The sequence below is a fragment of the Etheostoma spectabile genome, chromosome 8, assembly GCF_008692095.1.
Source record: "Etheostoma spectabile isolate EspeVRDwgs_2016 chromosome 8, UIUC_Espe_1.0, whole genome shotgun sequence".
Taxonomy (NCBI): Eukaryota; Metazoa; Chordata; class Actinopteri; order Perciformes; family Percidae; genus Etheostoma; species Etheostoma spectabile.
The window spans coordinates 27,415,525-27,433,218 of NC_045740.1; the positions used below are offsets into that span (position 1 = coordinate 27,415,525).

A 17,694-nucleotide genomic window follows, 5' to 3' on the forward strand; every position below is an offset into this window, starting at 1 on the left:
TTTACAAGTGAAATAATTGATCAGATCATTACTTTCATTAAATGTGGGTGTTGAAAAAGCTTCAAAAGCCCGGAAAAAAGTGACTAAAACATTGTGGGAAAGCGAAAAAAGTGTCAGAAAAGACGACCAAAACGTTGAAAAAAAAAAGTTTTCATTTAAGATTTTTACCCAGAAAACCAAAAAGTCGCATGGTCGGCAGAAAGACAACTGAATTTCTTTGCGTTGTGGACAAAACAAGACGTTAGATGGCATCTTGGGCTTTGGAAAACACTCATCCACGCTGACATTTTTCACCATTTTCTGACATTCTATAGAGCAAGAAAGTTATTGATTAATCGAGAAAATAATCGACAGATTAATCGAGAAAATCGACAGATTAAATCGACTATGAAAATAATCGTTAGTGGCCGCCATTATTTTCTCTCTTTGTCTGTCTCTCTTAGCTCAGCCTCTTTCCTTGCTGACCCCTATGCCTCCTTGCCACTCGACATATCTTCAAGTGTTGTTCTTTGTTGGGCGAGCCAGATAGCCACGCTCTCATTGGCTGCTCTTGAGCCCCTTTGTTGAGGTTTGTGCACACGTCTTGTTGAATTTGTTCTGATGGGTAGTGATGTGTGGATGTCACATTGACTAGACAGCGAACAGTAAATACTTCTGACAGCAGCTGCTGGAGAAAAAGGCTAGTCAATAGCAACAAGAGAATATAAAATGGCCATCACTTTTTGTTTTCTCAGCAATTTCTTTTAAAAAGGTTTTCATTTTCTTCTCTTTTAAATATGTAGAGATGTGTTTCAAAATGATAAACATTGATTAGCTGTACATTTTCACATTAGGTTTGGTGTAATTGACTTCTTATTGGACTAACTGAATCCTAATTTAGATGGTTAGAATTTTGATTGAAAAAAATGATGGGACTGTTTCAGGTTGAGACATTTGAAGGGACAGATTAGGATTCAAACAGGAAACATCTTGAATTATAAGTCTGGACATTAACGGTCGCATGTCATGAACATTTCACTTTATGAGTGAATGTTTTTTGACATAAATATGAGTTCCCCCAGCCTTCCTATGGTCCCCCAGTGACTAGAAATAGTGATAGGTTGAAATCGAGCCCTAGGTATCCTCCTCAGCCTTTGAAAAAGTTAAAGTTCTGATGGGCCGATCTGGAATCTTCCCCCTTATGAGGTCATAAGGAGCAAGGTTACCTCCCCTTTCTCTGCTTTGCCCGCCCAGAGAATTTGGCCCACCCATGAGAGAGAGACATCACGACTTTCAAACAAGCAAAGTGGCAGTTGGTCAAGGCCACACCCCCAGCCTCCACCTCCCCCACCCATAAAAGCATCCAAAGAGCACCATGTCATGGGACCTTTAAATGTGTAACAGGACAGTTTCCTGTGGATTTGCACATTTGAGTGTTTAGTCCAAAGACCAAAAGGGGTAAAGATTAATATTTTAATCAATTACAATTTCAGCGATAAATTCCCCCCTACCTATTACCATAATGTTCAATTACATTCCTCTTAGATTACCCATTGATAGATGCATAAATAAATATGCATGGGTATGGCTATAAAACAGCAGTAGTGTTTGTTCCCTCTGCACAAACAGAAAAAAAAAACTTCTGTTTGCTTTCCTTTCCCAACATTTTGTTTCCTTGCATTTAATGGTAAACATGAAAATCTGACCTGAATGACACAGCTGTGCACACACTCGCACGGCACGCACACCTATGTATACACATACTTTCCAATGCCGTTTGCCAGATTCCCAGTCAGGGAGCGGGTGCAGGAAATAAGATACAGCACCACGGGGCGAGAACAAATTGGTTACCTTGTAGAGGAGCATGATGACCTGTCGCAACTTGAGCTTGTGGAAAACGCAGACGTCGTACAGCGCCGACACAGCCAGGACGGTCACTCCGAGCTCCTTCCACAGCATGCTGCATGCAGCGCAGCCCAGGCTGCCCAGGAACCAGGCCACGAGCCGCCAGGGCCCGGCGTGGCCCCGCAGCCTACAGTGACGCATGTAGCACAGCAGTGACAGCAAGAAGAACAGGGCAGCCCCTTCATCCGCACGGCCCACCACGCCCGCCACCGCCTCGGTGTGTATGGGGTGAGATGCGAATAGCAGGCCGGCCAGCAGGCTCCACAGGCCTCTTCCAAGCAGCAGGCGAGCCAGGGAGGTAAACAGGCCTGTCACAGCCCCGTGGAGAGCCACGTTAACCAGGTGGTAACCCCAGGGCTCCAGCCCACCCACAGCGTGGTTGAGGCGGAAGGAGAGGGTGCAGAGGGGCCGGTAAGACTTATGGCTGCCACTGTGTGTGAGCAAGGTGCCCCAGAAGTCATCGTAAAAGATATTTGTCCACGGGGTCTCTGGAAGCAGGTCCTGGTTTGTCTTGATTGCACGGCTATAAAGAAAAACAAAAAAAAAGGGTTAGTAAAGGACTTCTGGGTACAAAAATGATACTGTACTGAATGCTCACATTTCCGTTGATTCAATTAATGTCACACGGCTACAGTGCCTGACCACCATGTAGTAAAAGTGCTACATCTGAACATAGTGTTTATTAGGGCTGGTTGATATCCTTTTTTCCTGATTCATTCACAAAACATGGGTGGCAATCCGATTTGTATTGGGATATTTATTTATTGTGATTCTAGAAGTATTGCAATTCGATAGTATTGAGTATTGTGATTTTCTTGTCCTTTAAAAAATCTAAGAAAAAAGAATTGATTTAAAAAATTGTCGCAGAATCTTTTTTCCCCCCCACCCCTAGTGTTTATGGTCTACAGTATTTCTCCTGGCAGTCTACTGCAGATTCTCTGAGGGGGGTGTACAGCCATTCTTTACCAGTGCGCACTAAGCAGAAAATATAGCTTGCTATGAAATGAAACTTTGCAGTGTGGTCATGTGGCATTCAAAAACAGAAAATTTAAAAAGGGCGAGCTTCAAGATCTGGGCAGCTTTGTTGCCACAGCCACAGCTCTTACAGCTGTGGACTTACGGATTAAGCAAGAGCACCACACCCTTAACCCACAAACAAATACAGGCACGCAGTAGGGGAACGCCATGTTGGCATAATGCAGCGACGGATGGAGAGAAGGCGACCAGAGGTGACAATGGACATGGCGGCTCACTTTGTTTGGGGACAACGGAGAAAAATGGTCAGATATATGGACATATGTCCACGGTTAAAAACATTTCTAAACAACAAATGTGTACTTTCAGTCTTTCTTGGCAGGCATGCCCGCTAAGTAAGGACTCAGTTGGACCTCCCTCTCTGTCAGTGATGAACCTGCGTGACCTAACCCTAATGCTGCTACATCAGCGGCAAGCTGTGCGTGTCAGTGGCCGAGTGGGGTGGCCAGCAAGGGTAAAAGGGGGGGGGGGAAAAGAGAAGGTATGTTTCTCCCTACAGGAGTCCTTAAATGCTAAATATTTTTCCTTTCTCCTTCTGCCACGATACAAGGTGTCTGCCGCAGCGACAGGCCTCTGCTGCTTCCGACTGAGAGATGGTGCTGCTGATGATTCGAAGGCAACAGAATGAGCCTCCGGTGGTTAGCGATGGCGGAGCAGAGGTGTTATTAAAGGCGTGACAGATGGGACATGACAAGGGATAACAAGCCGCGTGCAGCAGGTTGTACCGCGTCCTCACGGCACACACAGTCACAATTAACACACCCAAATCAGTTCAAAGACAGACAGGTGCAGCAAAAAATGGGAGGGAGCCACAGCGAGCGCAAATTATTTTCGTCTGTGTATGAAATGCACATGAATGTGAGAAAAACAGATAAATCAAAAAAGCAGTTGGCGTAAGATTAATGAAGGGCTCCCACAGCTGTTCTGAAGCTCTTAAGCACAACACTTTATCTTGGCATCTGTCACCTCTCCATACCTCATGAGGAGTTTGCTGTTGCACAGCAGGGAATGCAGCATTCATCAAATCTCAAAATGAAGTGGCTCTCTCTGAGAAGGGTGAGCAGAAATAGCCCATATTAAAATGGATCTAAGGGAAATAAACACCTGGCCTAAGCATGTTGAAAGGGGCATAGAATTAATCAGCTGGGATATAACAGCATTGCCTTGGATGTCAACGCACAGATGATTTGGTTTCTCCAACTTCTCTCAGACTGACTGAGGCTCCAGCCCTCCACCAGCAGGCTTAAGAGCCAATAGCCCAACTCTCCACTCCAGATATGCCAGTTTGTTTTCTCTGGCCCATTTGTCAACTGAGATCTTCATTCCCCCCGCAAGATGCTCACATAAGAGGCATTATGGTTCAATTACATCTCAAAGCCGTTTTGGAGACAAGTGTGCGCTCTTTTTTCCGCTGCACAGTGCGGTGGAGCCCCCGAGACCAGATACATTATATATTGCCCTAAAACCACACTAGATTTTTCAGACAAAAAGCCAGTGCCACTCACTCAGAAGCCCACTGCATTTCCAGACTTGGCGTTATGTGTCACCGTCCATGAGGTTCACCTCTCAGATAGTTTCCTGCTTATATGTCACAGAGGCGGACAAGCAGTGATACATTGTGGGTGACAAGCAGGGAATCAAGGAATGCAGGGAAAGTGGAGGGAGTGGAACCTTTAACCCACTTTGCAACAACTACTTAGAGCAGGCGAATGGGAAACACCCACAGCTGAAGTAACACATCTGCATTACAGTCTCACTTTGCCAGACGTTCCTCCACAGCGCTGCAAAGGAAGGTCTGGTTCGTCCACATAACATTCCAGGATAGTAGAAAAATGTGCTCTGGTTTATGGGCATTTCTTTAAACCAATCACAATCGTCTTGGGTGTTGCTAAGCGGCAGACAAAGCAACGGTGCCTCTGCAAAATAGTCTCAGGAAGGAACTTGTTTTGGTGGAACATGTGTACGTTCAAAAACTCAGATTGGACAGATAGTGTACCTATCCTGCAGAGATCTGCGGAACAGTTAACCATGGTTCTCATTAATCAACCAGACTTTAGAATTCCAACACAAAGAAAGCAGAAGGTAATAGATATCCTGCCGAAAAACAAGGGACATCCCCCCGAACCTCCAGAGGCCCCAGAACTATCCTCTAAATGAAACATCATCGATATAGACTACAGTCCAACTAGTCATGGGCAGTCTACCCAATCTATGGCAAATCATTAAACCACTGCGGGTCTTGCTCATCGTCATCAGACTCGGCTCCTCTACCAACTAAGAGGCCAGCTGGGGAGGTAGATTGAGTTTCTGCGGCTGGCCCGGCCCATTTGTCAGTAGAGCTGGAGGCATTAAGGACCTCTCTGTGCACTGCAAACCAGCCGGCAGCACATTCCTCCCCCGGCTGCGCGCCTGTACGCCGACTCCCACAGGAACGGGGGGGATCGTGTGGCCACTGACAAGAGGAGCCCCTGAAAAACAGCTCCACCTCCCATATTTTCTGTCTCGATCACGTATCTCGTGCCGCCAACCTCAATTGCTCCACAACTTGTCTGGAGCCTAATCTGTCACAACGTGGACTGAAACAGGGGCTGACATGAGAAACTCAAGTTTTACCCTTCTTTAGAATTATATACAGTAAGTAAAGGGCTTGTTTACATACAGTATGGAAATGCAAGGGGGATAATGCTACAGAGGGACCCTAACAATGTTAACAAAAGCACTTGCTCAACTGAATATTTTTTAGAAACGTGTTACATGAAATCACAAAAAAACAAAGACAAAGCTTAATAGTCAACAGTCTCACTCATGTTTAAGTTATTCTTGGTCCGGGATCAAATTATTTTTTCTTACGTTAATCCCAAAAGAGCCTTGCTTTTTATTCCCCTGCTATGTAATTTATCATTTGCATAAATGAGCCTCTAATGAAGGACAATTTTGTGTGTAGAGCTGTAGACCATGTCATTATAAAACCCAGAGTAAAACAATTTTCTATCTGGGCGTAACCCTAAACCCTTTTCGCTGAGTTCAAAAGCATTTCCATGAGAAACGCTTCTGCTATCTCCTTGTCTGAGTAATAATCATGCGAGAGCTAACCTCTTTACCCCTGGAACAGTTTCACTTATAATGTGAAGGCGCCAGCAGGGTGGAGAAAACTGCAATGAATACAGGATCCCACGGTAAGAGGCTATCTAAAATTGAAGATTGATTGGCTTTGAGTCCAAGCAGTGGGGGCACACACAAGAGATGAGACTGGCTATTAGACAGGAGATTGAAAAACCAAGGACATGTCATCAGAATTTTCCCTTTACAACTACTCAATGAATTTGAAATGAAGGGTGAAAATGGAGACATATGACCAGAATAAAACCTTTTTTTAAATCCTTTAAAGCATGAAGGAAAAGTACATAAAAATAAGCAAACTATCGTCCCCATTGAATGCATTAGGCTGGGTCATAAGAATCAGATTTAAATGTACAGCACAGTGCACACAGTGTATAACAGTACAGACTAACTTTGTATTGAAACAATGACGAGAAATAGAGCCCTTTAAAATACTAACCATATAAAAGATTTTCATTTGTGACGGCATATGAAAAGAAAATTAACTCTAGTGGGAGTTTGGCGAAAATGAGCGAAGGTCTGCCAACTATGTGTCATCACCCGGCTTCAGTATCTGAAAGAGGCACAGTGGTATTTTTAGACTGCCCACAGAGGCATCGAGGTAGCCCGCTCAATGTTTCCGGCAAACTCTTTTGTCTAATGTTTCTTCCCATGGGCAGGCTAGCAGGTCATTAATGGCCTACCTCCACTGCACTCACACTTAAAAGTATTTTCCTAAGGCCAAGCGTACCTATTCCATTGGTTTTCTTTACTAAAATGTTGTGTAACTAAGGTAATAAATTCAAAATAATGTCTAAACATAATTGTTATAGCCTATTTAAAATAATATTCATGCTTTTGATGCAATGAAAGATAAACAATGTCCTATTTTGTGCCTTTAGGCTGCTGTGATTGATGTATTCAGTAGCATTGGAAAAGCAATCCAACTCTCAATAAGCTCATTTGAATACATCAATTATTAATTCATAGGGTGATGGAGATGAAATGTACCCAGATGGGGGGGAAATAGTTTGCCAAATGAGATGGGGGGGAATCACTGGCAGACCTGCCAGCCACCAGCAACGGACACCAAACAAGATAAAATGTAATCAAGCGTTAACATTTTAAGACTAGCTCAGCCAGGGAGAAAAAAAAGCACCTGGGTCCCGTTCAACATGGAGTTAAAGTCCAAATTAGTTTTGGCTTACTTTCAGAGCTCTCATTTCTGCATCTTCAGGCTAAAAATGTAATGAATCACTCTAGTATCAAAGTGTCACTGAATGTTTTGATATTGTAGCTCGAATAAGAGGGAATAAGAGGAAGGCTGAGAGAGGACGAACAGGGAAAGTGGTTGTGGGATCGCTCACTGTAGCCAACACTCCACCACGGAGACCGCCGTAAAATCCCCATTGTCAAGAATGAATGGCTGCTTTCTTCCTTTCGACATGTGCGATTAGTAATTCCATAATAAAAGCACTTTATAAAAGAAAACAGCCTCAGGGAAGCGTTGAATAGCATTTTTTTAAGTAAGTAAGACCATTTCTTTGTCAGTTAGGCGAAGGAAAAATGTCATACCATTTCATTTGTATTTATTGACCTGAAAATAGCCGATGTTCTGCAAATGTCTGAGTGACAACAACATTTTTCTTCATCCTTTTCGACCTGTCAAACTAACCATTATATTCATTTACAGCAGAGGAACAAAAATGTAGCCTATCCTGTCTTTTTGCGGAGGGTATTACACTATTATCCCCGCCTGTGGGCATCTGATGCCTCCCCTCCATCACTGTGATGATGTAATAATGATGAAAGGCAGGAGAGTAAAGATGGAGGACATGCATGGCGATGGACAATCAGGATAGATGTCATTAATTAGGGTTGGACCTGGGCTATATCTACTCTGGAAGGAACAATTATTTCCTACAATATTCTCCATCATCGGTTTGTGTCATTAAGACTGAATTATACTGCTGTGGTTTCCCAACACCCGCTTCCTCTAACTGTTCTATTATTTGTCTTATCCTCTGACTGAATCATTATCCACTTTATTAATGACTGTTTATCTAAAATCTAATTTTTTAAATATTTTGTTAAAGCACCTACTGTCAACCGTAGAACATCATTGCATTATTGACATCAAGGTATTTGGTCAAAAATAATGAGATATCTGATTTCCTTCATATCACCCAGTCCTATTTGCAACGTACCCATTTGATCAAGATAAAGAAGAGGAAATTACAGGATCCATTGCCTCCAGCTTTGCTGAAAGTGTTGAGTTTAAAAAAAAAAAAAATTCTATATCATAGTGCAAACCTACTTTCATATAAAACACACAAAGAAAGATCTTAAACTCTCACTAAAATGCAACTTAGGGTGTTTTTGTGAATCTACCAGAGTCAAACTTCCGTTTAAAAGCATAAATCGGACGGAAACGCCACTTTTAAGATTCACCATAATTTCAAGTTCAGTCAAATGGCCTTTTGGATGGGAGAGCTAGGGGCACACTACTATGATAGCATAAAAATCACTATTTATAAAACACTAAGAAGGCTCAACCCAACATGAGACTTGTTTACTGGCAAGATAGCGGCGAGCGGAAAAAACAACTGCTAAAGTAAGTTGTTAAAACCTTTCTTTTTAGTAAACTCTGTGTGCACAAACCATGTTCTCAATGCTGGAGTTCATGTGTGGAGCCCCTGGTGATACTTCAAGAAAAGTCTCATGTTGTGTCGAGCCTTCTTAGTGTTTTAAAAATAGAGATTTTGATGCTATCATAGTAGTGCCCCTAGCTCTCCCATTCAAAAGGCCATTTGACCAAAAACTAAAAAGACAGTTAATATTAAAAGTGGCTTTTCCATCCTAATTATGCTTTTAAACATTAGTTTGACTGTGGTACATTCACAAAAAGACCCTAGGTTGCATTTTGGCGAGAGTTACGCTTTAAAGCTCACTCAGAAGGATCAAAGTGTTTTTCAGAGTGCACCATGCAACACTGTGTCCAATTCATCCAGCAGCAGCAGCATCCCCTAACTTCACAGACACATTCCCTAAGTGGGCAAGTCTTGCTTTCAGGGAGGGTATTTGCATTGCTCCACCGGCGCAATCATACACACTCACTCCATTTCATGGCACAGTAGACAAGCAAACACTGGGACACTGAGACACTAAGTCTGGGCAGGCTCGTCCAGCACTGCAGTGTGTTTTAGCTCGATGAATGCCCCGTGCCTGCTGTGTAGCATCCCTGATCAGGCCTTTGTGCAATATGGGATGGGCACAATAGGGCACGACCTGAAAGCTGATCCCCCAGAGCTAACCAGCCAGCCAGCAAACCAACCAACCACCCAGTGAGCCACGCTTCTATCCAGCCAACCGGGCTGGCAGAGCAGGAATCCTGGCAGCCCGACATTAAATCCCATGGTGTATAGTTGCCAGGGGCATGCATGAGTCCTGCTTAAACCTCTGATATCCAGCAGAGGCCTTAGGGCCACTGCCCTGTTTGATAACGCTATCTGGAAGTCTGTCTCTATTACTTTATTAACAACTAGACATGAAAACAATTGACCAACACTTAGGTGTTGGCTAAAGAATCCTATTATTTATTTCAACAAAGGCTATGAATGTTGTTGCTACTCTACATGTTAAAGGAACTCTTGTGGATCACTGTCCAAACCAGGAGCATTGTAGTAAAAATCACCTGAATGTCAAAGTGTAAAGCAGTCTGATGTTTATTGTGGATTCCAGGTATAAGAGCCAATTACAGGAGCTGCATGTGCATAGCACAGCAGGGTGAAATACACTCTGATTATTGTATCCAATAAATCTGTCAGCATGTGCAGGGCGGCTGGGTCGCTCCAGTAGACACCCACCCACCCTAACCCTCACACACACACACACACACACGCCTTTTTTTTTCAGGCACTAACGCTTCTTTTTCCTGCTGTTTCTGTAACTACTTCTATCTTCAACAGGGAGCCGCGTTGGGTGTGTGGTGGGCAATCAATCAGAGGTGAGAACTTCCCACTAGACTGTTATCAAAAGAATAAAGTGAAGTTCAATTGGAACCCCTGCACTTCTACATATCGATGCACAGGCACCTGTACGCTTCCACAGCTATTCATCCAATAGTTTTTGTTGATATTGCAGTCTGGAACAAAACCCACAAACCGACATCGCCGGAGTAGCCAACCAAAACATGTTCATAGCTGTGGAGAAAAGATTTTCAAAAATGATTTAAGAAAACACAAAAAGCTGCCAAATCATCATTTGATAAGTCCTAGAATAAAATGTTATTAAAGTAGCATCAGATTGCGAGTATGATGTGTCATTACATTTCTTATACACTTTAATATTGCAATTAAGTTGACTGTCAATTTGTTGAATTTCCTAAAATGGTCACATTATGGTCCCCAAGTCAAATATTTGATTGTGTCAGTGTCTTGTTGGCTTTTTATCCGCTTGAACACTCAAGTGGAAAATTTCCCAAAAGAGGTTTTTATTAAATAAACGTCCCAGTTGGAGGAGAATCAAGAACAAGGTCTTTGTTCTGAATCTAGTTCTACCTCACAGTTTCCCCTCGGCCTGACCCATGTCTAATGCTGCAGTAGTCACCCAGGCTCTGTTCGCAGGGGGCCACTCCTTCTCACAACAGGAGGGCTTTTGTCATGCTCTGACCTTTTCAGCCATGTGGTAATAAATGTGTTTGATTTGCTCCTCCTCTCCTGTTTACAGTGGTGTCTTTCCACACGGAGCACTAGATCAATGCAGGGGAGGCTACTCTTCGTGCGCCGTGTAGCGTTCAAGCTCCATCCAGCCCGGCCCGCCACTGAGCCCTTAAAGCATTCGGATTCAGACTCGGAGAATACTGACCCGTGAAGGGGTTCAAGGAGACCCGCGCCAGATGCAGAGGACCAGCAGAGTGGGAATGGAAAAATCTGGTGCAAGCCAGAGCTTAACAAATGAGTGAACGGATGGCCTGTCCAACATTTTGCCATCCTTCTTCCCAAACCCTGTTTGCATAGAGGGGCTTTACGAGGCCTGGCAGCTTGAAGGATGAGCCTGAATCATGGAACATCAACGCAGAGGCCTCCGCTCACTGATGTTTATTGCATGGGCGCTTAAGTGCAGGAAGAGCCTTTGAGAATGCCAGTGGAGCAGAAAGGAGAGGACATCTTTAGTGCCCCGACCATCTTATATGTGCAGCATTCAAAACAGCTGTGTCGCGTCCCAGTTCTTCTCACAGCTATGAGGCTCTTCTGTTTAAATATGAAGATGCTGCCCGAATGCATGCAGGAGTGCTCCGGGAGCTCTTCTTCCTGCAGGCAATGTGATTAGTAGCTATTTTCTAGATGCCCTGTGCAATCAATCAAACACAAACAAATCGTGAGAAGCAATCAGCTAAAGGCACTAACAGCGCGAGATAGGCAGATGGAGACCAGGAGAAAGAGAGGAATTGATTGCTTTGCTCTTTTTTCACATAATACCCTCATTAGCTTTATATAAACCTCTAATGCCGATTTCTTGCAGCTTCTCCCTGCTCACTACAAGGCAGCAACCACAACACAGCATGAATTTGAATTGGGACACACGCACATACACAAAGAAGCATTACATTAATGAATGGCAGCGTTCAAGGATGCAGCTCTGAGTGATCTCATTAGATACTATCACAACAGGCCAGTGTTCTCACACTGCTCTTTTTTTATTTTTACGCTCACATTTGGGCTCCAGTTTCGAGCCATAATTAAAAGCACATGTAGCCCGCTCACACAGAGATAGAGAGCCCCCATCGACAGACATGTGTGTGCGCGGAGGATGTCGGGATTTGGTCGTTCAGGGATAAGCGAGAGTCTTTCTACGACAGACTGGACTGATTCACCTCTCATAGCCGTCATTGTTGCCTCATTAAAGTTTTGCTTGATCCCAGATAGTCAGGGCCAATGTGAGCAGGAACACAGGGGGGAAATCAGGTTAAGGCCGCGGCTAATCTGGTATTTATTTTAACTTAAATTGGAAACGGAAAACGAGGCTTTAGGGGGTTGATGCTGATATATCGCAAAATGAGATAACCCCACTTGGAAAACAGTGGTTAAAAGTGCAACCGAACAATGGACAGAGAGATAAAAAATAAAAAGGAAGAAACAATTAGGAACAAAACTTTATATCAGGGCATATCCACGGCCTGAAGCCTCCGATTAATGCAAAAGTAAATACCTCCAACGCCGGCTGCCATTGCGTGAGACACTGACTTGTAAACCTAGAAACACGCCCGAGAGGAACCTAAATAGCCTCTTACGTGTTTTTAAATGCTTTGTCCTCCACATGGTGTCTATTTGCACTTTTGCAATGGAGCTCATTTAGGCATTTAAAATTTTACGGCCACCGAATCACACAAACCACACCGCCTCCGTAACCAGTGCCTGTGCTTTGTTTGTTTTTTTAACAAACTTTGGATTTCCTTAATTAGGTTTCCATTTAGAAAGTATAGAATCTCTCATATACATAACACCAAATTTGATTCCATGTGCATCAAAGGGATCACTGTCTTCACACACATCTCCTCTTTCACTTCAGGCAAATGCAGATCTGTACATACAGCATGTACACAATATGTAGATTATTTACCCAGCTAAATTAAAAAAAAACTCCCAAAGGAAAGGAAACACCAATCTGAAACCAAAGCAAACAAAACAGACATTTTCCTGTTACAAATTCAGCGTACATGCAACTAATAATAAGTCTTTGTACCTTGAAATGGACAAAAATGGAAAACCTTCTCCATTAACAGTAATGTTTCTCCATGTCTTCTCTTTATTGTATTGTCAATGTTGTCACTGCACCACAAAAGACTTTCCAAAGCTAATCTCTGTCTCTGAGTCAATAACATTCACCAGCAATTTCCTTCTGTTCCCATTTTCGGGCTAAATTGCATTCCAAACGTACACTGCAGCAGTCAGCACTATTGGATTTTCAAAAACTATTTGTTCTACACTGCCAAAGTTGGGCTTAAAAAACACCACATTGTACAATATTTACAACATCAAATATTAAAAACTAATTTCAGATGTAGTGTACACATTGATGAGGCTGTGTGCGGAAATGAACAGAATCAATTGGATAAAGTGGGCGGTAATCAATGTGTTTGGTTGAGTCTCTTCTTCTAAGAGCACGTATCACACAACAGCAATCCATAGTTTTTCTGTCCTGAGGGTAAGGGTATTGTTAAACAGACAGCTGCTTGTTTTTTCTTCCTAACTGGCTGGCGTAAATGATCAGTGTCGTGGGACTCCACAGGGAGAGTTGCTCAATTTCAAAATATATTCCCTGAGAGACTTGTGTTGAAATTGAGAAACAGTCCCAGGTGTTGATGGAATACTAAGCACATGCTGCCATTTTAAATTAAGTCAGTATTGTGAGAAGCAAAAAAAAAAACATGGTTTAAAATTCAAATGTGGAAGTATGGGCAGCACACTGGCCTCAGAGGGTCTTGTGCTTGTATTTCTTTAATAAGGGGTTATAAAGGTCTGGGATGACTGATGGTTTCTGATACAAAGAGTTAATGGCAATAAAAATTATGTTTAGTAAAGGTTGATCAGTTTACATGGGTCGGATAGATATTGTGAAATTAATCTAACCCAGCTCTGTAGATGGAAACTTTTCAACCCACCAATACCTCAAAAACTTACATGGACTTTGTATAAACTGGGAAATACTACAGGCAGCATGGTGACCTGAATGAAATGGGGAAAACAGATTTTTGTTTAAGGCCTCTGGTAAGGCACCCAAGAGGTAGCCTTACTGTTTCCCTTTGATGTTTAAGCATACTGTATTCCTGGTTTGCGGTAAAACAACAAAGGACCATGTGGAGCGGAGAACTTATTACTTAAATCGACCGGCATTTGCAATTGAATGTTACGCTTCATTTTTTCAGGTCTGTGCAGGCGGTAAGGCAGCACCAACAAATCAATGCCATCCGTATGGTTTCAACCAGAGCAAACTGCTGAAGGATTTCATAAGGTACATAAAATGACATCTCGGTTATAGTTTAAAATGGCCATAATGATTTTTTAGTCGAAGAAGGATTCAGTCCAATGTACATCATTACCATTCTACATGCCTCATGTTAATAAAGTGTCAGGCCCTAAGGGGCTTGACAGAAGTTTTCTAAATTAGAAAGGCCTCCAATATAATGAAAGAAGGAAAAAAAAGAAAACCTCTCTGACATGTTTGTCAAACATCAAAAAGCTCAACTCTACAGATAAAATAAAATAAGTCTCGGTTATGACGATTTATTATCGCAAAGTCAGACATGTTGGTGGACGTGGAGACAGAGGGTCATATATTACGTTTTAAGTGTAGTATCCAGACTTCTGACGCCTGTTCTTTTGGCTCTTTAATTCTGTCAAGTATGATAAATATGTCTACAGGTTTGATCAAAAAAAGCCCTTGTTGGGGTTCATGTGGTCTGTGATGGGGGTTACTCAACCTCCTGGGAATGAGGTTTGAACTGTGTTGCTGTTTAAATGCCATTAAAGCATGCATGAGGTTTTAATTCACTAATAAAACTTTATTCAGAGCTAATTTTAGAAACTGAACCACGTAAACAACAAACCCTCACTCAGGAAAAATGTTAATTAATGGACTCCACATTTCATTTTCAGTAAGGAAAAGAATGCTGGTATATTGTTCTTTGACATTTCCCAATGAATTTATCCATATCATCAGATCAGCTCATCAGATGTGCATAATGTCCTCCTGAGCAACATGAAAAAAAAAATTTTTCTCCTTCTTTACCTAGGCACATTCACACTGACAGAAAGACGTGCATTCATTGCATTTCTGGAAAACTTGTTGGGGGCATTTTGTAGGTGGAGTGAACAAAGCTGAGGGAGTGGACGCTGAGGCACTGGGCCCCCAGATAGGAGGACAAAGGGCCCGGGAGAGCTCTAAGTGAAAGGGCCCTTGACAAAAGGCTGAGAAGAAGAGCGATTTATGGGCTGGGTTGGAGGGAGAGGACGCAGAGCCAGGGCCTGTGCCCACGCACCAAGGCCCCAGGTCTTGGTGAGCCGCTGAAGCATGTGGACCATGTGTGGTCCATTATCGCAACCGGCAAGAATCGAACGCCACGCCTCCCTCAGTGGAAAGACGGATGCCCCCTTGCTGATTGCCTGAAAACCTGGTAAGAAAGGCTCCAGGAACAAAGGCACCAGCTCTGTAGTGAGAGGGCCCTTAACAAAGGTCACAGGAGCCATGCCTGGATGGGTTTAGTCTTGTTCAGGGGAGAACAATGGAGCTGACAGGTGCATCAGGAAGACGGACAAGAGGACATAGTGGGTGAAAGCAGACAAATGGGCTTGAGTGTGGAGGTGGATGAAGGGGAGACATTGGCTTCCTGAGGAGAGCGCAGCGAGAAAGTCTGTCCTACATTTTTAGTTGCTGGTTTATTGACGGAGCAAACAATGGAACCCTGCTGAGTAAACGCGGCACTGTTATGGTAAAGTTATTAAGGGTTCTCCGATTGATCATTATCGGCCGATAAAGTCTTAAAATAGCTTGATAGGTGGTCTCCATAAAGGCCGATCAGATCGGCCAATCAGATGACACAATACTCATGAGAAAATGTGTTACTAATAGTGAAAAAATGTCTGCAGTGACTGAAAGGACATATTTTAGGAAACAAAAAGCTAAACAATTGATATATTCTCAATGTGTGTGACTGTTATGTCATGGCTTCTATTTTCAGTTCATTACATCAGGAGGATAAGCCTAAAATACTTTACACCTCATGTCTTTTTATCTTGACATCCCAAGATATGTGTAAGTACACTTTAAGTGTGTGTAAATTAACAATGACAGCTTTTTTTTGTAATTTATTTCAAAATAAGGCTTAAGGTGTGTTTCTAACAGATGAAGTAGAATCTGTCAATAGAAGTAAACAGTTGACAATTCACAATACATTATATTCTGTTAATTTTATTACATATACATTGTTGTTAAGACTATTAAAATGAATATGTGTTAAATATATGACATGGTAAATAGACCCGGTGATCTGTATCAATCAATACTGCTTCCAACAATCTGTGATTGGCCCCAAAAATCCTGATTGGAGCACCCTTCCCAGACCGGAATGTCTGCGGAAGAGTCTACTGTTTGTGCTTATTGGTTTCTAACGATGCCTGACACACTCCCAGTCATTTGACAAACGTGTCAATACTTCCAGCCTCACGCACTCGAGCAGAAGGACTTGTCATAACATGAGAATGAAGCCGTGAGTCATCGCTCCGTTTGTTCATTTGCCTTCATCCGATCTGACTTTGAATGTAGCAGCCCTCGGGAGCAGGAAACAGATGGAGCCAAAAAAGGATCAAAAAAGGCCAGGGGAGGCGTTCGGGCTCTTCTCTACAAACAAGCAGCGTCGTCTGCATCCGCTGCTCTCTGGGCTGTTTCCAGGTCAGCCGCCAAAAGGGGGCAGGGAGCAACTCTTCTCAGGAAACCTTTTCTTAAGGAATTAGGGTCAGTGACTTCACTCTGCTGACCTCCCGAGCACTCAGGATCAGGGATCGGGGGAGAATGGAAGGAAGAAACAGGAGGACACTTACGTCATCCCCTGTCCCCCTCCCGTCCCGTCTCCTGTGACCGGGTCTCTTACACAAGAGGCTTTAGAGCTGCCTTATCCGCTGTTAACAGCAGATGAGAAAAGGGGTTCAGAGAGCAGCGGGCTGTTGATGCCACTCATCAGACACTAAAATCGCTGTCCTGGATGTCCCGCAGGCCATATCTCACAACTGTCACACCATATCTGTCAGCACTTGAGCACGTATGTCACATAAACACGCACCCTTCAAGTGGCTCTCAGCAGCTTGTTACAGCCTGGGATGGATGCCTGGGAGTGGCCTGGATGGAGCAGTGCTCCTGTTTCCATGCGACGGGGTGTGTTTCAAATCATCTCAGATAAGGTTGAGTAAACGGCAACACAGAGGATGCTTGTTGCCCCTGGAAAGAGTGGTGTGTCTCACTGTTGTGAAATATGATAGTTAATGTTACGCGGCGATAAAAGCAACATTTGTTTTCAATCCAGGCGGCTCTCACGGTAGCATTTAAGTGATAAAACGCACACGTCTAACCGTGTGATCGCACTGTGACTAATGAGATGGACAAGTCACCAGAGGGCCATTTATTTCTTATAGAGAGCCGAGAGAACAGAGACACTCAAGCTTGTGCAAGAATCCTGCAGGCTGAGAAAAGCAAACATGTCGGAATGTTTCATGGACAAGAGCCACTGACAGCCATTTGTATGCTCTCCTTGGAATTGGATTCTGAAGTGTCTTTTGGTTTATTTTTAGTAATGCCACCTAATCAGAGCTAGACCAATTAATCAGCTAAGCCAGTATATCAGTCATTTGCGCATAAATCAGTATTGTGTCTCCTAATTTCCACCGGTTGCGGAATGTCCACGGATCCGGCGGTGGAGTCATTAGGTTTCTATTAAAGTCAATGTGTGTATTTAGCACTGACTGCTGAACGGCTGCGTTCCGCAGTCCACAGCCTCCGGGCAGATAGGCAGAGCTTCTATTTTTGCCGGACGCTGAAGAGCTCGGCAGCAATTCAAGACAGGAAATTGATCACAGAAAGAAAAGAAAACATCCGGTTAATTTTCAAAATAAAGTAGGCCGTGCT

General features: G+C 43.2%; 1 protein-coding gene across 1 annotated transcript in view; it reads right to left on the reverse strand.

Annotated features, from left to right (window-relative positions):
• The window catches only part of tmtc2b (transmembrane O-mannosyltransferase targeting cadherins 2b), a gene marked incomplete at its 5' end in the record, with an annotated part of 115,741 nt that overhangs the window by 68,817 nt on the left and 29,230 nt on the right, over nt 1–17,694 (reverse strand). Inside the window, 1 exon segment of the mRNA XM_032523321.1 lies at nt 1,831–2,407. Coding sequence (XP_032379212.1) covers nt 1,831–2,407 — 577 coding nt within the window.